Source organism: Hesperophylax consimilis, chromosome 16 (genome assembly GCF_061612785.1).
Source record: "Hesperophylax consimilis isolate HC1 chromosome 16, BYU_Hcon_1.0, whole genome shotgun sequence".
Taxonomy (NCBI): Eukaryota; Metazoa; Arthropoda; class Insecta; order Trichoptera; family Limnephilidae; genus Hesperophylax; species Hesperophylax consimilis.
The window spans coordinates 18,339,017-18,366,951 of NC_142851.1; the positions used below are offsets into that span (position 1 = coordinate 18,339,017).

At 32.8% G+C, this 27,935-nt stretch overlaps 1 protein-coding gene across 1 annotated transcript in view; it reads left to right on the top strand.

Annotated features, from left to right (window-relative positions):
• Positions 1-25,101, top strand: part of dsx (transcription factor doublesex) — a 136,461-nt gene extending 111,360 nt beyond the window's left edge. The window contains exons 4-5 of the mRNA XM_089640995.1: positions 20,600-20,740; positions 25,010-25,101. Of these exons, the coding sequence (XP_089497121.1) occupies positions 20,600-20,740; positions 25,010-25,101 (233 nt within the window). The remainder of the gene's footprint in view (positions 1-20,599; positions 20,741-25,009) is intronic.
• The last annotated feature ends 2,834 nt before the right edge of the window (positions 25,102-27,935 follow it).

Here is a 27,935-nt window from a genome sequence, read left to right on the forward strand (position 1 = left end):
CTCCTCTGTAACAGCGCGAAAGTATATTAAAATAAAGAAATTTTTGATTGTAACAGCTAGTTAACTATATTCGAATATCTTATTAAATAAAATAAACCTATTTTTATAAATTCTGTACTATTTTGTAGGCCTCGCAAATAGCCCCTAAACTGTCGTTTTTGTAAATGTTCGATGTCTTGGCGGGGGCTTTTACCGTTGTCTGATATTATTTATAAAAATTATTAAAAAAAATCGTTCCGCTCTATTGGACGCCCCCTCTTATTCCGCAGTAGTCCTACGATACAGTACACCACTACACAAGCAAGATTTACTTTGAAATGATTCTACTGTCTATAGTGTCTCGGAGGTAGGTAGGATTGGCATCCTAGCTTAATTTATAGAATAAACAGAAAACACATTATTTTGTGGAGACTGGAGAAAAAATACTATTTGTACTTATAGATGTATATAGGCCTTTTAAATATAAATTAATTATATTTTTACAATATACTATACCATTGTTTAACAAATATATTAAAGAATAAAAAATAAAAAAAATAAAAAAATAAAAAAATGAACTTGGACGTGTTATTAAATTTTATCTCCGGCGTGATGCAATTTTGCACAGATGAAACTAATGTAACAAAAGTAATCCCTTTTATAAATGAAATCGATTACATATATACTTAACTCAACCACATAATCCATTAAAATAATATTATGTAATAATATCATTAATATAATATATCATTGAAGAAGAAGATAATACTAATAAATCTAAACGAAATATGAAACAGAATAAGACACAGAAAAATAAAATGGTAACAGTCTCAACTGGGAATCGAACCCAGGATCTCTGTCTTACCGGGACACCTCTTACCACTCGGCCATACTCTATATAGGTTACATCTTCTTCTTCAATGATATATTACATTAATGGGTATAACCTTGAAAATAAGTTAAAGAAAAAGATGTTCTTGAAAATAATATCTATTTATATTTTATTCCAAAACCAGACAGACTTATTGATTATTTTGCAGATGATTTTCAGATAAGATTAGATCTGTTGCTATTTTCTATGTATTTTCACTTTTTTAATGATTGCCCAATTCTTGTAATATATCAGGAGAGAACTATACTATTTTTAAGAATTTTTTTATTATATTTTTTATTTTTTATTATTATTTTTCAGCATTAGTAAATATACTAGCTTTCCAGTTAGTTAGACCCAATCATATTTCACTCCTAACTGCATAATTATATATGAGGAATACGTTACAATATTTTATACTTCATGATGTAGGAATATGTTGTAAAGTGTTATACTTCATGAAGTATGAATATACTATAATGTGTTAAACTTCATGACGTACGAATACGTTTTAATGTGTAATACTTCATGAAGTAGGAATATTTTGTAATGTATTATATATACTTCATGACGTAAGAATACGTTGTAATGTGTTATACTTCATGAAGTAGAAATAGTTGCCACGGCAACAGCCAACAAATTAAACACTTCTTAGGAACACGATGGAAATAAAATTTCTTCTGTTATAGATATTTTAAGCGGAATTTATTAATTCGTTGTGTTTTGTGATTCGATACGTAAATCGGTTGAAGCAGTTTGCAATATATTAGCTATTGTAATACCTGCGGAACAAAAGCGATTGAATTCGTTGATACGTTTGCAAGATGTGATTTTGAAAAATACTGTAGTTAAAATGAAAGCACTAACTAGGTAAATATTATTATTGCCATAACAATTTGCTATTGAAACTTATTGATTATTTGTGGTACTAAATATATATTTCTGTCGAGAAGCGATAAAGACGTAATAATATTTTATATTGTATTCGGTAGCAAAGTTAGGTGTAGAGAGCATTAAAATAAACAATGGTTGATATAGGTAGGTCCGGAATCTGATAAACGTACAAATTGTATTGCTATTAAATAAAACACAGAAACAAGTGCTAAATCAGGTGTGATGAACCTTTTGCCGGTTTGGGGTTGCAGCCGATGTGAGGAATCGGTTCCCCACAAAATAATATTGGACGTTTCAGTCTATCGAAAATGCAAAGCGAAGCTTTGTGGGTGATTGATTTCATATAAAATCTGAGAAAAAAATCCTAATAATTTTTTTTCAACAAAACAATGTTCTAATTACAAAATAAAACTTGCAATCAAAAATGTTTGGTGTAATCGTAGCTTTAATTTTGCTAGTCATGATGAACGTGTTCTAATATTATCTGAGACGCGGTAGATGCAAGTCTGGTAACAGCGGTGTCCAATTATGATATAAAAGTTTAAAAAAATTAAATGTAATTTATTTTCAACAGAACGATAGAACGCTTTGTAAAAAGCATAAAATTTACACAATTACCGTAACTTTTTTTATTTGGGATATAATGAAAAATCATCAATGAATCACCCTCCAAAAGGTGATTACGGCGACCGGTCAGTGGCTGAGTTGGCATCGCGTTTGGGTCCCACCCCGGCGTAGTGTGTTCAGTTCCTCTATTGGCTAAGTCCTCCATAACAATACGAGCAACATTTTCCGCTTACTGTGGTGGTAGTAGGATATTTTCAAGTATTAAAAAAATAATAATACATGAATATAAAAAATTACCTACCTACATTAATCACAAATTTCAGCAGGTATTGGCTTAATTTTTTTTATTGGGAATTGGGAGTTGTAGGTTCCTACAATAGCGATTTAAAATTTAATTACTGTGCGTTCTTTGTTAGTCTCTTCGCGTTGCCAATAAGATGTCGTAAAAAGTAGAAGGCAGTAAAAATTTATGGCGCTCAAACACCAAAACCTTCGCTCCAATGAACTGCATTCTTCTAGAGTCCTACCAACACTTCGACAATAGTCTACACTTAACCACCTTCTTCGTTCTTCGTAATGATTGTGGATAAGAATGATATAATATGATCTTTGTATAGTAATAATATATATTTTTACCAGTTTCCTTTGTTTTTTTGATATATTTACATTCCATTTTAGTCTCGGGCGGATTTTTTTTTCACTTAAAAGCGTTTGTTTGATTTCAAATCTAGAGTTCTATTTCGAAATTGATGAAATTTTGCACACTTTACGTAAAACTAGATGAAGGATTTTTTAGAAAATTCTTTTTATAAGCCCAGAAAAAATAATGTAAAAGGCCTATGAAAACTGCTTTAATGTTCAAAATCTCCTACTTACGAACCCATTTTCGGTTATGATTTTATTATATATTATAATGTGGCAAATTAAGTTATTAATAAAATTGTCGGAAAAAAATAAATATTTATTCCTGAACACCCACAAAATAAAATAAAAGTCACTTTTTGAAAATGTTTTTTTCTTGGATAAATCAAAACAGGCGGATGGTGTTAAGCGGGAATTTAAACTTTATTGCCATCTACGTAAGGGCTGTTATTGATAGAGGCTCGATTTAAAATATTACACGACGTAGTGCATCACCTTAAGAATGAATGCTACAAATATACACCTGAATTATTACTTTGTATAAATCTATCAATCTATTTCAAAAAATATTTTTAAGAGTGTCTGTGGCGGGCAAGCGGACATCTGGCGGGTGGACTTGGTTTTTATACAGATCTACAGTTTTATTACGAGATTGATGAAATTTTGAATAAAATAAAAGAAAACAAGAAAAGGTCTACGCCTGATTTCGAAAAACTCTGCGTAAAGCAATACAAAGTGCAACACAACGGGTAACGCAGGAGATTTCAACCAGTTATATATGATTTTAAAAATATATCAATAAATTTATTGAAAAAAAACTTACTTTGATTGGTGGGTACTTCTGCTCACAGGTAGGTTAGGTTAGGTTAGATTGCGTGCTATCAGAGTCCAATAAATTTAGGTACTTTAACTTCAATTGGACAACCAAATAATTATAAATAAATAGCTTTATGGTTGAAAATTGTTAGTTTGTAGGTTTATACAACAGTTACAATAAATGTGATGACTTATAATTATATTATTACTAGTCGACAGTTTACATTAGCTTGATTGTCGACAATTTTATAATATGGTTTCTGTTTATAACAATAATAATCAGCAGATGTAGCAATTATAAAAACAATACAAAATATAACATCCTAAGCTATAGCTGAACTGCATACAAACTACAAACATGGTCAGGGTCGCAATTGGGCAGTCCGATGAAACTACGATGGACTGACAACATTAATTCATTATCATCCAAACTACGATGGACTGACAACATTAACTCATTAACATCCAAACTAAGATGGACTGACAACATTTACTCATTAACATCCAAACTACGATAAACTGACAATATTAACTCATAAACATCCAAATTACGATAGACTGACAACATTTACTCATTAACATCCAAACTACGATGGACTGACAACTTTTACCCATTAACATCCAAACTACGATGGACTGACAACATTAACTCATTAACATCCAAACTACGATGGACTTACAAAATTTACTCATTAACATCGAAACTCAAAAAATTATGTACCTCTTAAACAATATCAAAAACATCTTCCCAAGCACAAAATTTATAAATATTGATCGATTTATTTTGCTCTTTCCAAATCTTTAATCACATACATATGTTTTGAAGTGCAACTAATAACTTCCTTGATCCGCTAGAAAAAACTCAAAAGTCGACTATTGAACTAATTATTCAAGTACCATACGACACAAACTCTGAGAAAATTTACAAACTGCTCAACATTCTGTCAATCAGACAACTTTATACCAGAGCGTTGATTCTTTATCACCTCAAATATAAACTACATACTCCCTTACAATCTAAGTCCTCAATAATAACCAGGTCTTTAACAAACCTAACCCTTATCATCCCAATAAAACTTTCACGGAAAAAGATCATTTAAGTACTATTCCATCAAACTGTATAACTGCTTGCCACCTAATCTGAAACAACCTGCTGATAATTAACAAATACAAAAAAACAGATCACATCATGGATTTTTTTTTATTTTTTATTTTTTTTTTATTTATTATAAATTTTTTAAAGATACAAGATTTATGCAGTCCCACAAAGCTGTCACACATGACGGCTTGTCTGTAGGTTCTACAAATAATATACATAAACATTTTTAATACATGTATGACACAAAATTATACAATAAACAATATCACAAAATAATATATATCAAAGTACCTACCTATATACAAATTATTTAGGCAGGTACGTTGAGATGTTCAGGAATACATCAATAATAAAGTTCAGAGATACATTGATTCGTCGCTTATTAGCCAACGCTTAGTGTTTTTGGGGCAGGGTCTCTCATTATTCTGAGGTTTAAAATAATTATTAAATTTATTGAAAATCTCTGGTATTAAATATTTAAGCGTTCGGCTTCCATACTTATTTGTTACTCTTGGAATAATGAGGCCCTTATTTTCAGTGAATCTTGTTGTGTGATTATGCACCGGTTGCTTTTTATATTTGCTATCTCCCTCATTATCCATTATAATAATGTACCAAAGAAGACCCTTTATTGGAAGTAGGCCCTCAGAACCATACAGTAGTTTTAGATTACTTCTTTGTCTGTAGATATTCGGTGGTACAATTTTTTTTATTATAGCAATTTGTAAGTTTTGTATATATTTAATATAAATATTGCTTGAGTGCCCCCAAGTTCGTATGCCATATCTGAGTATGGATTCGACCATAGAAAAATAAATTATTTTAAGAGTACAATGAGGCAAAACAAATTTCAGTTTATAAAAATTACTTGCAAAAGATCTGAGCTGGTTACAGATTTTAGCCACTTGTTTATCCCATTTAAATTTATTGTCTACTATTAGTCCCAGATAAGTATATTCGTTAGTAAAGTCAATTGTTTCACAGTGGCAAATATTTTCAATTTTTCTATGAATACATTCAGAATTATGAGCAATTATTTTGGGTATATTCCGTATTCCCAGGCTTGGTGATTTTACATACATACATTTTGTTTTTTTAACATTAATAATTAAACCAACATCATGAGCCCATTTAAGTAGCTCGTTAAAGTCACTTTGCAATTGTTGAATAGCTATGATAGGATTTTCATTGGATACTACAAGTGCAGTATCGTCAGCAAAAATGAATCTAAAGGCCTTTTTAAAGAGTTTTGACATAACAATAACATATATAATGTACAATTTTGGACCTAAAATTGATCCTTGCGGTACTCCTGATTTAATATGTCTTCCTTTACTCATATCATTTAAAATCTTTACGTTCATTTTTCTATTAGTTAAGTAGTTTTTAAAAAATGAGAGGAGTTTACCCCGGATTCCAATGTTTTCAAGAACCTCAATTAATTGTATATGGCTGAGAGTGTCAAAAGCTTTTGAGTAGTCAATAAAAAGCACCAGTACATGTTTTTTAGAATTAAGTTGAGAATTTATAAAATCAGAAAATTTTTCCAGCAATTTATCACAACTTTTTTTTTTCTGGAACCCGTACTGGCATTCATCTATAATATTCAAATTATTCAAATATTTATCTAAATTTATCGAAATATATTTTTCTAAAATTTTTTCTAGTGCCGGGAGAATAGAAATTGGCCTGTAATTGTTAATTTCGGAGTGATCTCCATTTTTGAAAATAGGTCTTACAATGCTATTTTTTAATTCATCGGGGATGAGGCTGGTATCGATTATTCTGTTGATAAAGTGAGCAATAACAGGGCTAAGTAATTTGACATGTTTTTTTAAATCAAACATACGAATTAGATCTATGCCCGGTGACTTTGAATTTTTCATACCTCCGATAATATATTCAATTTGCTTAGCATTAGCTCTAGGTAAGTACATTGAATGCGGTAGGGATTCTTGCAAGTGATTAGACGCTCGGAAATCACATTCATGTAACAACTTATTAACTCCTTCATCAAAAAAGTTAGCAAAATTTTCTGCCACTGCATCAGAAGATTGTGACTTTAGGAAATATTTAGATAAGACTTCATCGCAACCAGATTTATTTTTCCTACCCAAAATTGTATTAATTTCATTCCATGTTTTTTTAATGTCCTTGAAACAGTGATTAAATTTGTTATTATAGTATGCCTTTTTTGTGTTTAATATTTGTTTATTAAGTTTATTTCTATATTTTTTGAAAGCGATTTCATATTTTTTATTATTAGGCGTGTTTTTCCACTTTTTCCACATGGCATCTCGTATTAGAATACTTTCAGCGAGACTGTCATTCATCCAAGTTTTTTAGTTATTTCGAAATTTTTTTGTTTTTAATTTTGTAAAGGTACTTTTTTCATAAATATTTTTAAAAATCGATTTTAATTCTGCATAAATAATGTTTGGTTCAGACAATGTTAACATTGCATTCCAATCGGTGATTTCGATCAATAAATCAATCCTTTTGTCCGATAGTGCAGTGTAATACTCTTGGTGCGATTTGTCGACGGTACATTTATCATAGTAACAGAAGTTAATACTAGCTGAAGTTAGGTAGTGGTCAGCTATTATTGAATCGCATACGCATGAACTGATTTCGGTCGTCTCCTTCACTCTTACATAGATATGGTCTAAACATGAAGCCGTTACATAGTTAGTCAATATCGCTTCTCTAGTCACATCATTTATACATCTGGTCATTCCAAAATGAGACATGAGGTTTTCATATTGCATAGTTATGGGTTCGTGTACATTTAATAAGTTAATATTCGTATCACCTAGAACCAATACGGATTCTTTTATATCAATATTTCCCAATATTGTCTCCAGCTCATCAAGAAATATTTTTTTTTTGTATTAGGCGGTCTATATATTGCTAAAAGATGTAAGCGAATATGTTTGTTTACTGAAATGGTTCCGTAAACGCATTCAAAATTATTAGTCATAATATTTATTTTTTCAAATGTAAGGTGATCTTTCACGTACACAATCTAAAGAAATCTAAAGCTGGGTCCAGACATGTTCTTTTCTCCGTACCGTACCTCCGTTTCGTATCAGCGTCGCGATCAAGAACGCTAGTTTGGACGCCCGTTCGGTACGGTACGGTGGTACGGCGTCTCGATACGGATAGAGGTACGCTCCGATCCATCGCGAGTCGGTTTTTCGACCCGTTCAAAGGCGATACGGTACGGGTCTGCGCCAGTCTGGACGTGTTCGCGGCGTGCGACATCTTTCTCTGTTTTTGAACAATTCTAACTCCCACCAACGTCGCCTTTTTTGTTTTTTTTTCGTTATATTATTGTGAATAACAATGAAAGACGCGCAAGCAATCGTCAAATTCTCAAACACTTCCGCAGTCGACGACATGGTGGGAGGAAATGAACACGCGATGATCGCAGCGACGTTACGGAGATACGGGCACTTGATCGCGACGCGGATACGAAACGGAGGTACGGTACGGACAAAAGATGATGCGTCCAGAGTTTTTGGATCGCGACGCTGGTACGAAACGGAGGTACGGTACGGACAAAAGAACATGTCTGGACCCAGCTTAAAGGTACATTTTTTTCCAAAACATATTTACCCCATAACACATTTTAATTAGCATGTATATTATGTTTTTAGTTCTACTAAATCTGATAGTATGAGTAGGTACGCTAACGTCTGGATGGTTTCGGCCATCTGATTGGTCAAATTCAAATCTTATGTTTCGGGCAAATTTCGCACAGCCTTCGCGCAAAATAAATAAATCGTGGGTTTGCAAGTAAAAAAACGACCACTCTGCCCCTCAATTTTAACCGACCCGAAAAATTCAGACCCGATTTCTTACTGACATACCGTTACAAAATTTATTTGCGACCTCACGGGGATATAAATTGGAAACTCTCATTACTCACCGAAGAAATTACACCGTAGTTATATTTCCAAGCGGCAGGTTCGCCAGTAAATAAAGTAAGTTTTTTAAAGAAAACTTTCGTGCCAAAAACATATTTAAAATTTGTTTTTTTTTCCCGTCTTGCCGTTTCTAGCTTCTGATTGTGTTTTTTATTGTTACGTTGGCAGTGTCTACACTGCATACAAACAAACGCGAATTATGCGCGAACTTCATATCAGTGTTCTGTCAAGATGGTGCGTCGGTAGGCAAATATTCGCGTAAATTATTATTTACGTAAATAATATCAAATCAAGCAGCAAAAAACCCGCGGAACGGGTTTTTAACTGCTAGTAGATTATCAATGTTGTAAATACCCTGCATCTTAAATATTTTCATTTTATTTTATTTTGTTTTACGCCCAACCGGGCTTTTACATGGATTTTAAAAACAGAATAGGTATATCTAGTGAGCCATCGAAAAATATACAATAGTAGTAGCAGTAGTAGTAGGAGTAGTAGTAGTAATAGGAGTAGGAGTAGGAGTAGTAGTAGTAGTAGGAGTAGGAGTAGGAGTAGGAGTAGGAGTAGGAGTAGGAGGAGTAGTAGTATTAGTTGTAGGAGTAGGAGTATGAGTAGTAGTAGTAGTAGTAGTAGTAGGAGTAGTAGTAGAAGTAGTAGTAGTAGGAGTAGTAGTAGGAGTAGTAGTAGTAGTAGGAGTAGGAGTAGGAGTAGGAGTAGGAGTAGGAGTAGGAGTAGGAGTAGGAGTAGGTGTAGGAGTAGGAGTAGGAGTAGGAGTAGGAGTAGGAGTAGGAGTAGGAGTAGGAGTAGGAGTAGGAGTAGGAGTAGGAGTAGGAGTAGGAGTAGGAGTAGGAGTAGGAGTAGGAGTAGGAGTAGGAGTAGGAGTAGGAGTAGGAGTAGGAGTAGGAGTAGGAGTAGGAGTAGGAGTAGGAGTAGGAGTAGGAGTAGGAGTAGGAGTAGGAGTAGGAGTAGGAGAAGGAGTAGGAGTAGGAGTAGGAGTAGGAGTAGGAGTAGGAGTAGGAGTAGGAGTAGGTGTAGGAGTAGGAGTAGGAGTAGGAGTAGGAGTAGGAGTAGTAGTGGTAGTGGTAGTGGTAGTAGGAGAAGGAGTAGCAGTAGCAGTAGTAGTAGGAGTGGTAGTGGTAGTGGTAGTGGTAGTGGTGGTAGTGGTGCAGGTACCTACACAGATGGTACCGGGTAGAGGTCATACGAAAAACCGTACATACGATATGGGTATCAAATTACGCGTCTCGACTTACAAAATCCGAATTGCTCAGTGAAAAAATTATCAGAAAGCTCCTTGGCACTTTTTTTTCTCAAAATATCCATTTCTTTCTATCCATACATATATTTTAATATATTTGTGGTCACACACTCATAGTTTCATTTATATGCCAAAATACATATAACATTTTTAAAAGTTTTTAAATTTTGCGTATTAATTGAGCAATTCTTTTTTCAAAATAACAACTTTTGAAGAATGTCGGTGACAAAAACCGTACACACGATATGGGTATCAAATTACGCGTCTCGACTTACAAAATCCGAATGGCTCAGTGAAAAAATGATCAGAAAGCTCCTTGGCACTTTTTTTTCTCAAAATATCCATTTCTTTCCATCCATACATATATTTTAATATATTTGTGGTCACACACTCATAGTTTCATTTATATGCCAAAATACATATTACATTTTTAAAAGTTTTTAAATTTTGCGTGTTAATTGAGCAATTCTTTTTCCAAAATAACAACTTTTGAAGAATATCGGTGACAAAACCGTACATACGATATGGGTATCAAATTACGCGTCTCGACCTACACAACTCGAACGGATCGGTGAAAAAATGATTATTAAGCTCCTTGGCACTTTTTTGTCTCCAAATACACATTTATTTTTTTAGTAGACCCACACTCCTTGCTTAATTTTTACCCATTAGTTGCTTGCAACGGGCAAAAAGCTAGTAGTATATTAAAGTATAAGTGGTTGAGTGGGCATAACGCTTGGGTCTCACCCGAGCGTCGCGTGTTCGATTCCTCGGCTGGCTAAGTCCTTCATCACAACACAAGAAACATTTTCGGCTTTCTGTGGTAGTAGTAGGAGATTTTCAAACATTGTTGGGTTATTCGTGACCCGGGAATGTTTGTCTTTCTTTTAAAAAAAAAAAAAAAAAATAAGTGGATAAACAGGTCTTTAAAACACGCGCGATTTTTCGAGCACGACGGCGTAGCCGAGTGCTCGAAATAAAGCAAGTGTTTTAAAGACCAGTTATCCATGAATACTTTACGCTATTTTTTTTATTGGTACACTTTGAAAACATAAATAAAGATATTATTATTAAAAATTTGGAAATAAGAACTATTAATGAATTCGTGATGTAACATCACAATATCTTGTTGTCATGGAAATGAAAAACACAATTGACATTTAGACTTCACATTTTGTTGATTTGTTGCTGTTGCCATGGTAATTTTAAAAAACGCGCGTTCCATAAAGTGCGATTTAAACACGCTAGAGCGCACTTTAAATGAGTAAAAAAGGGCACCAATAACAAAAAATAATTTAAAGCATATTGATATTATCAGTTTCTGTTTTTTTTTCGTCTTAACTGTATCTTTAAGTACATTTCATGTAGTATCCTTTTCGTTTCACAAAACTATGTCTATGTAAAATCTAAAAACTATTAACATATTGTTTATACATTACTACCGCCATGAATGAAACCACAGTATCCTCGATGTGTGATGATGATGTGTTTTTACTTGTAACTGCATAATAACATTTTCCTAAAACAAGCGAACACATGATCCACTAACCCTCTCCTACTAATCCATACATTTAGACAATTTTATTTTACACACCATGTATTGCAGTTAGAATGATTTAACGTATTGCACTCCGATAGCCAATATTCTGGCTTCTGAGCATTTGGTTGCTAGCTCCGATAGCCAAAATAGTGGCTTTCCCAGGCGGTAACTTTGAAGCTCTGTTTTCCCCATTTACCGATAACATTATGTGAATTTTATTTCACAATGGTGTACATAAAGGATTAAATATTCCTTAAAATGTATTCATAGTCAAAATACATTAAAGGATTAGCTTATATAGTGTTTCTTAGAATTTTTGGCTTTTTTGACCTTCTTTTTATTTTTCTGTGTGCCGTTTTATTTTGTCAGTCTGTATCGGTGCATTGTTCGCGGCGGAGCTCCTCCTATTGTGGTGACCAATATTCTGTGAACGTTTCATAACTGAAATAACAATTAAATATTTTTAAATATATTCTTATCGCCATGGATCAATTTAATGAATATTTCGAAGAAAGTAATGATGACGATGTGTTTAGTAATATTAACGAACAAAGTGAAATAATAAATCAAAATGTAAATAATATCGAATCTTCCTTGAATAATGCTTTTGAAAACATTGAAGACTTCCAACCTGACTGTGATGACTTCCTTTTGATATTTGATAACGTTGACTCTATTGTGAATAATTCTATGTTAAACGGTAACGAATCAGATAATGGAAGTGATATCGAAGCGCGACCAAGTAAAAGAAGGCGAGCTGTTTTTTCTTAAAGTGAAAGTGAATCAAACAGTGATAACTGGGAAATTTTAAGTAATATTTTTCAACCAAATATTTATGATTTTTCCATTGGTAGCAGACGCGCTGGTCCTAATATCCCATCAAATTGTAATGAGCCGCCAGATTTTTTCAAATTGTTTTTTACTGGTGAACTAATAAAATCTATAGTCAGTATTACGCAAATAATATTATTTCAAAAACTCAAAATTTAAGTAAAAATTCTCTTTGGCATTCTTGGAGAGATTTGGATGAAGGAGAATTTAGAGCTATCTTGGGAGTCATATTAAATATGGGAGTGAGACCACATTCCAATCTCCAAGATTTCTTCTCGACTGCTTTTGTCGCTTACTTCCCATTTTTCAGAAGTGTTTTTAAAAGAGATCGTTTTTTACAAATATTTTGGATGCTATATCTCAATTCCAATGAAACAGATAACAACAAAACACTTGAAAAAAGAAAACTTGTGACAATAAACCTGCTATGTGCGTTGGAGTGTGTTATGAAAAATATCATACCTTAAAAATTTATAAGTGATTAATTTTAATATGACAATAGACATTTATAGTGTTAAGTTATATATATATTTAATTTTTTTCAAATGTGAGTAAAACTGTTTATACTTGTCTCTTCAAAAACACCGTGTATCTGTTGAGATTCTTCTACCTACTGGTCCGCCTTCTTATTTTACCTGCTCCGCCTCCTGGGACGATCTATCGTTTGTTTTCGGTGCCATTTTCAAGTAATTAACATGTAATAATCCAAAACTAGAGCCAATGAATTCTTTAGGAGGGTAGGTATTGCCGGAATACAAAGACGGCCGGCGTGGTCTAGTGGTATACGCTTTTGACTACAGATCCGAAGGTCGCGGGTTCGAACCCGGCGTGCGCAAATAAATTTTATTTGATTAATTTGTGTTATTTTACACAATTAATTAATTTAAAATAATATATAGTATATTTGCGGCACGTTCCAGAGTGGAAGATACTCTCAGTATCGCCCTGGTGTAAGACCACCATTCAGAATTGAAACGTTGCTTGAAATGGCTTTAGCCGTGTTTGGTGACCAGATCTGAATAGCCAGGTACTTCCCCACCTTCCTCTTCCCCATCTCCCTCCCCTCCCCAATACCCTCAGCCTCACAACATACCCCAATTGGGGATGCCATAGTCTCACTGGCTCCAGACGGGAGCAGTTGGGACTCTTGTGCGGTAATACTGTAAAAAAAAAAAAAAACCTAATAAACCATTGATTTACAACCTTATCCGGATAAGCAATAGGGTGCTCACGAAAACATCCTTACAAATATATTTCAAATATTTCGAACAAAAAAGACCCTCTTTTACGAAATAAGTACCTTCAATTTTGTAATAAATATATTACTCACAATTTAAATGGTTTACTAATTATCTTGACTTTAAATAGTTGTGTTTTGTGACTTTCTTCGAATAATGTCGTTCTAATATATTATCCCGCTGCAATGGTCACCATATAGGAGAAACAGGTTGTCCAAAAATAATGAGTAAAATAATGTATTTTTTTAATCTTCTAAGGAAAGTATGTTTATTTTTTCAACCCCAGAGTAGACTACCGGTCATTAGTGAATCCAATAGGAGTGCAAAGTGTAACAAAGAAATTGATTCAATTTTTATCATTTCAGGATAATTTTTTGTCTTATCTATTTTCTTATTAATATTTGGAGGTATCATTTTTTTGATGAGCGCAATAAAAAACCAAACGTATGAAAATCTCTAACGCTCAACGCATTTTATCGTAAATATCTTGGCGCTCTAATGGTTAGATTTAGATCTTCAAATAACCGTGTACGTGTACCTACTGTGCAGGTACCTAATTGGCAGTTTAGCAGAATTCGAACAACAAAAAGTCCGTCTAAAAGGTAAGTTTAGTATGTTCGTTGGAGTTGAAGCAATTTTGCTGTGTATTCTTTCAAATGCAATATTAGCTACCTTCGGCTTAGTATTTAACTCAAAATCTCAAAACACCCGATTGTTTTAGACATGGCACTGTAACTAAACTAGTCTCAGACATCATCGTTCTAGGATCTTGTCTTTTTCTAACAAGACGCGTGAGCAGAAGAGGACGAACTTCGATGACGTCCATACGAGCTCTCGCTGGGACTAGTTTAGTTGCGGTGTTGTGTTATTACAGGCAAAGGCAAAAGTCAAAATGCAGTCTTTTTTTTTTCGTTGTTGAACGAACGCATCTCCCATTCTAAATAATGGAAATGCAAAATTACAAATTCCAATTAAGACCTAGGTACTTTGAATCTGCAAGCTTAAACCATTTATATATATTATAGGTAATCCAATCCACACCACCGCCATCGGCAATTTTACAAAGGACGTTAAGTAATAACAATCAAATCATAAAGCCCTCATTGCGACCTATAAATACCCTTGTGAAATTTCCACTTTAGCCTTCCAACAGTCCGAGAGGCTGTTATTAGCGGGCATAAAGTGGATATGCAATAAACCCTTTCATATTGCAACACTTTACTACAATCAATGTTATTACCGCAATGATACCTAATCTAAATTTTACATGATTGCTGAGACTATGTAGTAGTAACTTTTGTGACTTTTTTGCGTTTTGTTTACAAAAATATAAGTTTGGGGTACGAATAACGATTTTAAACTTTATGGAAGTTCTCCCTATTATTTCATATCCGGTAGATAAAGTTTTGTCTGTGCAAAATTCTGGTTAGCATATTTACACATGGATAAGTTCAACTTTATGGAAGATCTCACTATTATATCATTGGCGGAATCCGGTAGTCATGGTTTTCTGTTCAAAATCCTGGTTAACATATTTTCAAACCCATGGATAAGTTCAACTTTATGAAAGATCTCACTATTATATCGTTGGCGGAATCCGGTAGTCATGGTTTTCTGTGCAAAATTCTGGTTAACATATTTTCAAACACATGAATGTTTCAAATATATATATAAGACAAAATATCTCATTTTTCTTCATTTTCCTTGTCCAGTTTTAATGTACACATAGCATGGCCGCAAAATTAGTTTCATTGAATAGACGTGATACATAAAGAGTAAAGTCATGCATTCTCATATTTGTTTTCAGAAAGTTGGATAATTTTTAGGGTTAACTATAAAAAAGTTACCGGTAAATCGCCACTTTCCTTCAGGTGCAGATCTAAACAACTATGGCTGGACACTGTTAACTTTGCAGGCGGCCAAAGGGTTTTGTGTCCAAACGTAAGCCCAACATTTGTACACAGTTGAAATCATTTGTCACATGAGAACGGGTCGTTTTTTGGCGACAAGTTGCGATTTGACAAACTAAAAATCTGGTTAAATTAAATTAACATTTGCCATTATAGACTATGCTAAAGTACCACTGGTACCAGGCATTTGGGCTACACTGAGAAAACTTCCTGATATGAAATACTGTTAATTTATTGAAAATCTGATAAAATTATTCGTTTTCCTGTTAAAAATGGGACTGCGGGCCTATAACGAATGAATTGAAAGAGTTCGTAACGAAGTATCATTCAGAAAATAATGTATAATGAATCCGGCGGAACACGTGCTGATACAAGTACTGATATTGATATTGACATACTGATATTATCGCATTCCCTCATGATATCTATTAGATTTTGCTAATAAAAATATCTTTAATTGGGCGCAGATCTGGCAACGTTGGATTTTCCGCAGACTGACACGTGAAATTCCGGTCTTGAAAAAGTTATACACATTATTCTTTAATTGACTATTACCGCAAGAATTTAATAAGCATTCTATGGAAGTGTTGTTTTTTAATAACATAAATCAACATTTATTTTGCGCTAGCAATGAATTCAATATCTCATTTCTTGTTGTTGTTTTTTTTCCTCTGGGAATTATCATTTTTTTTTTATTATACAAGATTAGAAGTGAGGTGTTGGGGACGGAAAAACAACATCGCAACGCGGAATACAATAGGAATGGAAACACTAAGTCGCCATAGGAAAGGTAGGAATTGGGTAGGTGGGCAACAATAAGATTCCATTCAAAGATTCAATCAAGGAAATCAAAGGAAAGTGTAGGTAATACGATGCTATGTATCTACTAACAGAGGTGACGGTTTTCTTGCATATTCTCTAAATAAAAAAGAATGTGTTTTCGAAAATTCGCATTCTCTCAATTTGTCGACGTTTGGAGTAAAAATATATTTTTTAAATTTTTTTATGTTTGAAATTAAAATATCCATATTTATAAATATCAAAGTCTATTTCAAATACCAAAATCTAAAGGGTAATTTTATCTAGTTTCTTAAAATGGTATTTTTTTACGACATCTTCCAAAAGAAGAATAAAAAAGTTTATACAACAGATAAACAACCCCCTTTGATAAATTATATTAATAATTCTTGGATTATGGTCCGTAAACAAATATATCTAATAATAATAAAAAAGTTTAGTGTTCTGTAAGCACAGTAGGCGATATCTACTAAAAGTCCATATCTAGGTACATACCATCATAACTTTAATACCTTCTATTAATATAACTGCGCTCAATTGCTCAAGCGATAATAATTACATTGGTAGACATTATATTACTTGCTGGGACCGATACGGTAGATGGAAGAAACGTTAAAAATAATGTGTATGAATTAGAAGATAATGAAGGTGGAAAAATGATCCTGTTAAAAAAAGTGACAGCATTCTAAGTTCCTGTTAGAATATTAGTCATTCAGAATATATCGACAACACGTGTTCTTTTCCGAATATATATCATGACGTTGTGCTACAATATAAGTATGTCAGTATCAATATCAGTATTTGTATGAACACGTGTTCCGCTGTCCGCATTAAACTGCTTTTGACTGATACTTTATAGAGGCCTTTGCTTATGTAGTGGTTGTTCTGGATTGCAAAAAATAACAATTATATGACTTTTTGAAAATTCAAATTTTTAAAATCTTTATCGTATCTACCTACAAACTACATATAAAATACAAAGTAGGTAGGTACAAAGCGCAGATACCTACGTAGGTACAGCACAGGAATATAATGTAGGTAGATACATCCTATTTCGTACAGTTAATTCAATAAACAATTTGCTTAAAATAATCATACACCTATCGTACCTAACCTTACTCTATCTACTTACACTGTGTTAATAGGAACATTATTATTATTTTATTTTATTCAAGAAAGACAAGCATTCTCAGGTTACGAATAACCTGACAGTGTTTGAAAATCTCCTACTACCACCACTAACCACCACATTAAGCGGAGAATATTGCTTGTGTTGTGATGGAGCGACTTAGCCAGCCGAGGAATGGAACACAGCCTGGGTGGGACCCAAACGCGATGCCAACTCAGCCACTGACCGGTCCAAAGTGTGAATATTTAGACACTTAACTTTGATTTACAGACAAATATATAGATACTTACAGATAAATTTAAACAATTTATTTCCATCAGAACGTGTAGGTATGAGAGTAGACAAATAGGTACGAGGTACGTACCTATCTGCTAAGGCTTGGTGGAAATAATTATTTTTAGTTCAATTTGGCATTATAGATATTTTTTAATAAATATGATAATTTATATCACTAATAACTATTGGTAAGAGGGGACTGCGGGCGGGTGTCTGATTTTTATTTTATTTATTTCGATATTTGTTTTCAGTATGCATAAAAACATTCAAATGTGTCCTCTTTGAAATGATTTTCGTGTTTCTTATGGTTATTTTATATTTCAAATAACAATCTTTCAAGAAAGGCCTACAAATCCAAAATATAAAAAATAACTAAAAATCTGCTCAGAAATACAATTAATTCAATTTGCATACATTTAAATAAAGATTCAAATGGGTTCAAATCCCGGGGTACCTACGCGCCATTAATTTTTCAAATTAAAAAAGGTGTTTTTGAGCTGGATTTATGGTTTGATAAAACAGCGCAGAATTGTAATATTTTGTAATAAATATTAATAAAACAAGAGTACCAACGCAAAATAAACAAAAATATATGGATATTAAAAAAAAAACTTTTGCCTTTATTAGTAATTTTGAATAAATATCTTTTATGTGTCGTATATTTTTTTCTTTAAAAAACTAGGTTTTCTGTCTATTTTTTTTTTCATCACTTTTAATGACTATATCACTTATCTAAAGTGTTCTGATTTGTACGGTTATCTTATTTATATCAATAATAAATATCTACCGCTCAAGAAATCTGTTAAGTTACATAGTATTATTACGATATGAATAGTGCAAAAATCTGTCGACAAATATTTAAGTTGCATTTAAAGATAGGTCCCAAAAAATCGTTTAAAAAATTTTACAATTCCGGTCACTGAAATGAAAATTTCGCTCAAATCAAAACTTACCATAGAAATTCCAAATTTAATATTTCCCGCGTTTTCGTAAATTTCCCGCCAAAGTTCGATAGGCGCGCCAGCTTTTACAACAATATTAATTGTTGCATGGTGCTTCACCCCGGACCCACTCCTCCGCGGCCAATGAGAAGGCGTTTCACGTCGCACGCCACGCCCCCGCGCCGCTATTGGTCTATTTCATCACTCCTATCCCATACCACTAACACCTTTTTAGGCTTACATTACAACAGTAACTGTTAGGTTTACCTGTGAGTACTTACCCCGTTCTGGGTCTCGGTCGTCCACATAGCTTTTTGTGGCATAGAGAGGGAAGGAGTATCGCTTGTTGTTTGAGAAATAAATTCATCCATGTGGATTATACCAGTTGCATTGGAAACCGTTGGTTTATTAATCCATTTTTCAGGAAAACTGGTGTTCCTATTCGTTTCGAAATTGTGGTGGGTATCAAGTTGTACACACTCGGTTATAAACAACAAAAGCTTGTAGTACCTACTCATGCAATAACAGCGTGTTCTAAACAAAAATATATTTTATTTGTGTAGATAGTCTCACAAAAGTGTGTACCTACCCATTACCTACCAGTGGCGGTACCTACGTGACTTTTCAGTATTTTTCAATTTTACCTACCCACTTCTTATTGCAGTTTGCAGTCTAGTAATTAAATGTGTAAATTTACTAGGGTGGGAAGGTTCTCCCTTTATCCCTTGACCCCCCCAGGATCGAACCCCTTCCCTTCTATTAGAGGTGACCCCCCCCCCCCCCCCCGCATGTATTTATTTATTTATTTGAGACATCGTTTTAGAATAAGTCCAGACCGAAGTTGGAATCCTTTGGGTCAAATTTCAAAACTGATTCCTCTTCGAAGGTTAATAACAGCTGTTTAACGTCTTTTAAAATGCATATAAGTATCAAAAGTTCCAAAAGTTTTTTCTACCCTCTCTTTATCGAAAAAGAAATAATAAAAAAAACACTAAAATTCAAAAGGTTCTTTTTGGGATCTCCATGAGATTTCGATTCACAAGTTTCCCATTTGAACTACGACTTTCCGGACGTCGTGTATAATCTTACTCCTACAAAACCTAGATAGGTATCTCTAAATTTTTATTTGGTTGGTAGATATCTTTAGGATTCTGTTGAAAAATATTTAAAAAAAACACAGGTACATCTTAGAGGTAGGTTAGTAGGTAAGTACCTACTAACTCCAGCAAATTAACCTTTTATTAAAAAAAAATATAAATAGGTATGTACATTCTATGTCTTTGACTGAATAAAAAAACGATTATTTGAAACTCGAACTCAAAGAAAAAGAAAAACATAATTCAATACGGGCGTTTGCAAACAATGGTAGCTTTTTATGTCGAATTCAAACAGAAGAAGTCGGGAATTATTCAACAATGGCCGCAAGGAGCGGAGAGCTTTTATTGGTGCTCCTCGGAACAATGCGGGTATATTAGGTATGTACCCAAGGGTTAACAGAACTGCCTACTCTTATTTTCGCGTACAAATAATGTAAGGCCTAGAAGCAGTGACGGCTCGTGATTTTTGGAGTGCTGACATTACAAAAAAGGATTATTGATGTTGTTGTAGCTGAAAACGATTTTTATTTTTTTTTAGAAAATTCGATTTGTGTATGAAGATTTTCAGGAAATTTCAGTTTCGGTGTGCGCCGCATGGATTTCCTGAAAATCTTCATACAAAAAATCAAATTTTTAATTAGAAATTTTAATTTAGTCGTAAGTCGTCAAAAATAACTATATTTAATTAGGCACCTGTGCGTGGATTTTGTAAAGAAGAGAACCATTTTAAAAACAATCAATGTTTCTTTTATTTTGCTAACAAATATATTTGTTTATTTCACAGCCTCGCTGGAGACGCTGCTGGAAAACTGTCACAAACTCCTGGAGAAGTTTCACTACTCTTGGGAAATGATGCCCCTTATGTACGCCATACTCAAGGACGCCCACAGCGACCTGGAGGAGGCTTCTAGAAGAATAGACGAGGGTAAGTCCAAACATCCTCTGCAACAAACATTCATAATATATTGTACATTATCTGTCTAACCCAGTTTCTGTAGTTGCTGCCTCAGCTGTGGGAAAGCTGTATTTTCCGGAAGGTAGCTAATCAATTCATTCATTATTTTTAAGGAGATTTTCTTTCAGCTGTCAACACTGTGTTTTAAGTAAATTAGCCGTAAGTATTATTTTCGATTTTGAAGACCTGCCAGATTTACAGGATGGAAAGTCAAATGTTGCAAGACTTTGAATTTGACACATATTATTGTGTATCTAAGTGATAAAGCAAAACGAACTTATAAACAGGATATAAACGATACTTAAAAAAATAATAGTTTTCATATTTTTATAAAAAAATAAGAGTTTTTGTTTAAAGTGCTCTACGCGAAGTTCACAGCGTTTAGGTAGGTATATAATAATAATGTAGGTATATATGGACTCTATGATAATCCTACAACATGTACACCAGTACTTTACGGGTCTATATTAGAGGGAGGTTGCATTTCGATTGCATTGCAAAGTGCATGTCTTTTAATAAAATTATATGAATGTTGCATACCTATAAAACGATAATATATAAGTGGCAAGATTGTGATCAGCACTGCGAAAACGCACAAAACGTTTTCAAGAAGTCCTGTCGTCTGTGTCTCGATACTCTCGATGCATAATATAATTTGTTTTCTTGATAATTTCTTTCTTCAATATCTTCAGTCAACTAGAATCTTCTCTTCAACCTTTGATCTCTGATGTTAATATTAACATTCGATCTTTTAGTCACTTGTTGAAATGCATAGTTCCTTTCCATTTCAGACTGTTTGTTGCCTTGATAGCATATTCCACGTTTGACTGAGCATCCACTCATTGATTGAGTTTACGGTCACTTCTGTGCAACCCATCTCATTATTTATTTACGTACTTCGCAATACATACGATATGTATATCTGTGATCCATTCCTGTCAAATTTTGATCTTAGATCATTGTTACATTTAATTGTGACAAATAAATATAAACAAGTTGTTAAACAATCAACAATGCGACAAATTGTAATGCTTACATTCAGTATTAGGTACAATTACCTATCGAATAAATGAGACTTTTTTAACATTAAGCAAAACGTTTATTAGACACATTATCTTTCTACCAAACAATCACATTAATTTTGAATACCTACGTAATACATAAGTATGATGAGATGTGTAAACGTATAAAAATATTATAATATTATACTATCTTGATTAGAGTCACGAAACTAATTTTGTTAATTACCTACATTCTTAATTTCTTTTCTCGAGTTTGCGACAAATTCTGTTCGTAGGTTATCAATTATATTCGGACGATATTAACTTGTAACGGTTGCATGATTATAATTGGGACATAGTACTACTCATACTTAAAATTGGCTGCAAACATAATTTTATAATTAACATTCGCACAATCGATTGAAATTTGCACCGGTAATTTATTTAGTTAATAACAAATTTGTATTGAACAATACTTTTAGGGTTTACAATGAAAATAATTTTTGTACTTTGAATCCGTGGGAATATTTGAAAGAGCACCTGATCGCTTTGTATTTAAGGTACTTTAATTCGAAAGGTCTTTGAAATAATATGTAACACTATTTTAACAAACGCAAAACGCACCTTATATTGTTTTTCAAGGTTTCGGGAATATTTCTGCTGATTAGGTACCTACTGTTTTCTTAACACTTTATCAAATGCCTACCCTAAAGTAGGTAACTAAATATTTTACATTGAATAAGTTATTATTATACCTGTGTGTATTTTTACTCTGAAATTTATTTCAGCGGCATAGGAGTAGTTTTTTTTACTGAACCAGGTGATTGAAACTTAATTTTACTGGGTCGTGGAACGATCCTGTATTCAATAATGTGTTGACTTGTTAAGAAAACGTTTTTTTAGGCATAGGTACATACCCACTTATTTTAATGTATACCTTTCTATTGCGATGTGAATAATTTTTCTCATTTTCAGTGGACGATTTTAATTCATTTTCATGCGACATGATAAATATTGTAAGAACGTGAGTAGGTCCTTTATAAAAATTCCACTAAAAAAATCTAACGAACCTCCCTTTTACATTAACCCACCTAGCAGCGTCAATTTACATGTTCTGCTCGAACCAGTACAGTTTTGGGTTGAAGTGTGTAATTTTATGTAGTGTAATCTTTACAAGGGACCTACCTACATCAGAAAAACGGTCTGAATACAAATCTACGTTCAAAATACGATAAGTGCGAACCCAATTTTTTCCACTAGGACAGTTTGAAAAATTCACAAATTCCGAATAAAAAAAACGACAGTAATGTATCTATTTCAACGGTGTGTTTGATTCATACGAATGAGTTTCAATAATTACGCAAAATAATGGTCACATAGTTACCATATATGCATTTATCGTATTATGACCCAAGACCATAGATATATTCCAACCAGTCTGTTCATGGAAACGAGACATTGATAAATTCTTACGTCTTTTTGCTCTGAGAGATGGTGAAAAAAAATTACAAATATTGTATAATAATGTCCTAAAACGACGTGGCCATGTTTGGATTCGTTTGACTATACTAATTATTTTGAAATGAACTAACAATCTACTTATTTCAGTGCGTAGGTACTATTTTTTTAATTTCTTTAAAACGACGTGTCAATACTTTGCTAAATTATTGTTTTAATGTTTCACTTTATATTTGAAATGAAAATGTAATAATCGCTATCGTGTATCACTCTCCCGATACAAAAGTGTCAATAAAACTATAAAAGATCACAATAAAATGGCGGGTCATGGCATCTAAAGATTTTACGATCTTACAAATTCTTTAAGCCAGCAAATTGCATTCCCAGAGCTTTTCTACGACACTAAAACCTGATCGCAAATTAAAAGCTTCATCCACTTTCCGCATACACAAGAAAAGGAAATATTAAAGTATTTTATCATTGAAGCTAAAATGTTAAAAATAAATAAGTACCTACCCACTGTTAGACTATTTTTCAATAATATGTTCATGCTGTTACCTGTTATGTTTGTACATTGAAATCACAAATTTAGTTTTTGTTTCTATGGGGAAATTTTAACGAAGGTAAACGTTACTTTAGGTATGCAAGTTTATATCGAAATTACGTTATTCCAATGATAGTGAATAATTTTTGGAGGTATCATTTAATAAATCGTTGAAGAAGAAGATAATACTAATAAATCTAAACGAAACATGAAACAGAACAAAACACAGAAAAATACAAAGATAATGGTCACCACTAGGAATTGCACCCAGGATCTCTTTTTTTACCGGGACAAACGTCTTAAACCACTCGACCATTGGGACCTATTTATTAAGATAATATAAAATATATCAAATTCATAATTACCAATATCATCTTGCAACACATTTTAACCATACTTTTGGATTCTACCTTGTTAAATGGAATCAAAGTTTCTAATGAAATTGGTTTGTGACCTAGATAGTGTCTCTGATATACATACCCAATTTTTATTTATAAATATGTCCCAATGGTCGAGTGGTTAAAGACGCCTGTCCCGGTAAGACAAGAGATCCTGGTTTCAATTCCTAGTTGTGACCGTTTTTTTTTCTGTTGTGTTTCATGTTTCGTTTTAGATTTGTTAGTATTATCGTCTACTTCAATAAACAGAAAAGGTTGTTCCTGATTATCATATAATCTTTCAAAATTTTAAACTTAGCTGAGACAGCCACAGTAAAAAATATGTCCAAAACCCTGCATACGTAGAAATTCCTAGTAAATAATAATACAAGTAGGTACTTTAATTTTAGTAGGAAAAAATAGAATCAGCACTTTTCAAAGGGGTCTACGAAAAAAAACTTTCATTCCGTTTGTCTCACTACTAGAAATAATGTTGTCACGTTTTATTTTCCTTTCGATATTGATGTGTTATTTTTTGGTCAATCGAAATACCGATACTAATTCTACGTGGAATATAAAACAAATAAAATTCAGTCCATTATAAGAAAACATAAAGATCTTGTTTAAACAACATGAAACAATAAAGATACCTTCTCAGAATCTAAAATGTTATGTGAAAATCACTCAGTTTTTTTTATTTAGTAAAAGAATAACTGTGATTTCGAAGTGTTTCTCAAAAGTTTTTTTGCGCAAATTTGTGATTTCATGCGAATCATTACTAATTCACTTGTTTGCAGCATTTGCGTGAAATGATCTTTGGCGACTGTGTAAAGCGGCGATTTTCTGTTTATTTCCACAGGAAAATGGGTGATCAACGAATACGCCAGACAGAACAACCTCAACATGTTCGACGGCGTTGAACTCCGGAACTCTACACGGCAGTACGGATAATAATGCATAATCTAATAATTCACTTATAAAAAAAACAATCCGTGATTTTCCCAGTTGAATTGAAAAAAAAAACAATTAAAAAAATATTTATTTGGAGAAACCATTGATTATTTTAGAAATGTGTACAAATTAGCAGTGATTGCGTTGTTTTATATTTTTTGGTTAATTTTTGCGCTTGCTGAGTTTTCTTTTTAAACTACAACAGTTTATTTTGTATTGGTGTACTGATTCAGTGTCATCCTAGTATATGTACTTATGTATAATTTTTAATATTTTCAGAGCATTTTCCTTCAACACATTAATTAACTAACTTTAAAAATATGTAATCCAGTGTTTCCCAAACAATTCAGGACTAACACTCCCTTTTTGCTAACACATCACCACCGTTCATATTCATATATTTCGGGAATGTAATCTTTGAGCACTATTTTCTTTTTTTTCCTACGCAATACTAAGTTCGATGGGGTGGGGGTTGAACCCCCTTATATACGCCCTTGAAGATGAATATTGCCACACTAATTATTATAGTATATAAATTCATTTTGGCAACTTTACAGCAGAAATAAAAAGGTTTTTTTTTTGTTCATTATTTGTGTTATTTTTTTTTTTAAATTATATTAAATTTTAAACTTTTGGATCTACTTTACACATCTATATAATAAATGTGTGTGTAGTAAATTTTTGTTTTCTTAAAATTAAAATATTTTAGTTTAATAATTTTGGACGGCTTTTGTTTAAAGTATTAATAATTTTATGAATCAATTGAAGATCTAAGGCAGCCCGCACACGAGTAAATTTAGTTGTGGCAACAGTTGTGTGCATTGAATCCGTATATATTAAAATACTGCAAGTGTGTTTGTTCGTTCGTGTTTTTATTTTTATGAACTTTTTTTAAATCACTAAAAAATTAATTCTAATTTATTACTTTTATGTTGTTATTATTTTTTGTAGTAGATAATATCTACAGTTATACGTATATAAATTCTAAAGATTTCATTCATATCTCGGTTCACGAAATAATGGGCTTATGGAAATTTTTAATTAAGGTGACGAAATAATTTTACCGATTTTATTTCTTCATTTCGACAACTCTTTAATAAATAATTCAACGGTCTACTAAACATAACGATAACGCAAATGCCAGTGCAACGTTATTAGATTTTTTTTACACATCAACTCGCAATGCCACAAAGAGAGCGCGCAATGTTTGGGAATCACTGCTCTGATCGAACATAAAACTCACAATCTCATCTTATATTAATGTAATGCTTTCATTGTAAAACGGTGAAGGAAACGTATTTTTTATATTATTTAATCTCAAAATCATCCGTTATTTTTATTTATTTAATGTGCGTTTAATTATAATTTTTATGTAAAATAAATTTTTAAAACATTAGGCATTTGATTCATAAATGTACCTACCTACAAATGCCTGCAATATAGTCCATGAATTATAATAATTAATGCAATGTTACACAATACTAACAAATCATAATTAAGCAATGTTGTACAATCTGCTAATGTAGATAGGTACTTACGTCAAATACAATATATATCTGTTGCATTCGATGTTAACGTTGTTCGAAGATATTTGAAATCTGGATTACCTTTTATGCTTTTAATAGCTAGTTCAGTATTATTCAAATATATGTAATTTATTATTTTTTCATTTCATCATTTTGGGAAAACATTGTATTCAATTTTTTTTTCACACTTGCTGTTATTGAAAACATTTTAGAAAATAACCTCAAAACATGAACTTACTTTTTAACATTCGACATACATTTACCATATTATATTATTATAACATGTGCATGGGATAAAACATAATTTTTAATTGAGTGGAATGATTATCTACAACCAATCATATTAAATTTAAGCACATAGATAAATTTACCAGCGATACTGGTAAATTTATCTATGTGTACGATTTTCGTTTTGGTGTGGAGAAGATTAAAAAGGGAGAAAAAACTGGCGTTAACGTATCTCGTAGGTGCTGCGCTCTCGGGAAGCTAGTAGATTTCCACGGTGTGTAGGTCTACCGCTCTGGCGCCACTAGGATGTTTTGTATGAACTTAAGAAATATGACGAAAGGTTTCATAGGTGCTGATATTCATAACGCACCTATGGGAATTGAGATTCATTTAATTCATAACTGAGACTCGTTTTAGGGCAGTACGAGTCTCATTCGAACGGGTGAAAAGTTTTTCTTAATTCCTTATTATGATACTATCGAAAAAAAAATCCATTGCGATCAGTTTTCGTCATTTTAAAATAACATCAAACGAACAAATATACTTTGCTGTTTTGCACGTAATCACTGAATAGAAAATAGATAATACATATAATCTATGCACGTAATCCGTTGCACCCATAGACATCCAAATTGATAGACCTAACATGATATCTGGGTATAATTTTTTACATCAGGAGTATTAATTTGCTTTGACTTAACTACGACATCAGTTGTGGGTTGACCGCCAAAGAGCGCACATTTAAATAATCAAACCCTGCGCAGAAAACGGCAACGGTTTGCAGCACAGTTCATTGTGGGATTTTTCTGCGCTGGATCTAAATGTTAATCATCATTAACCAAACAATCTTCACATGAGATTCCTGGCGACGCTAAAACTTAGTGACGAAAGTCAAATTAAAAAAAGTGCCTACCTAAATAGTGTAAAAAAACAAGCCCAAACTTTTGTTTACCCGATTTTTTATTTGAAGTTTTTTACGAAGGCTTAAATTTGCGCACATTTTAAAAAGGAATAGTGATTCATAAGCAGATTTATTTATTGGCAAATGACAGAAAGGGAGACTGTCACGCCCCCTCCCCG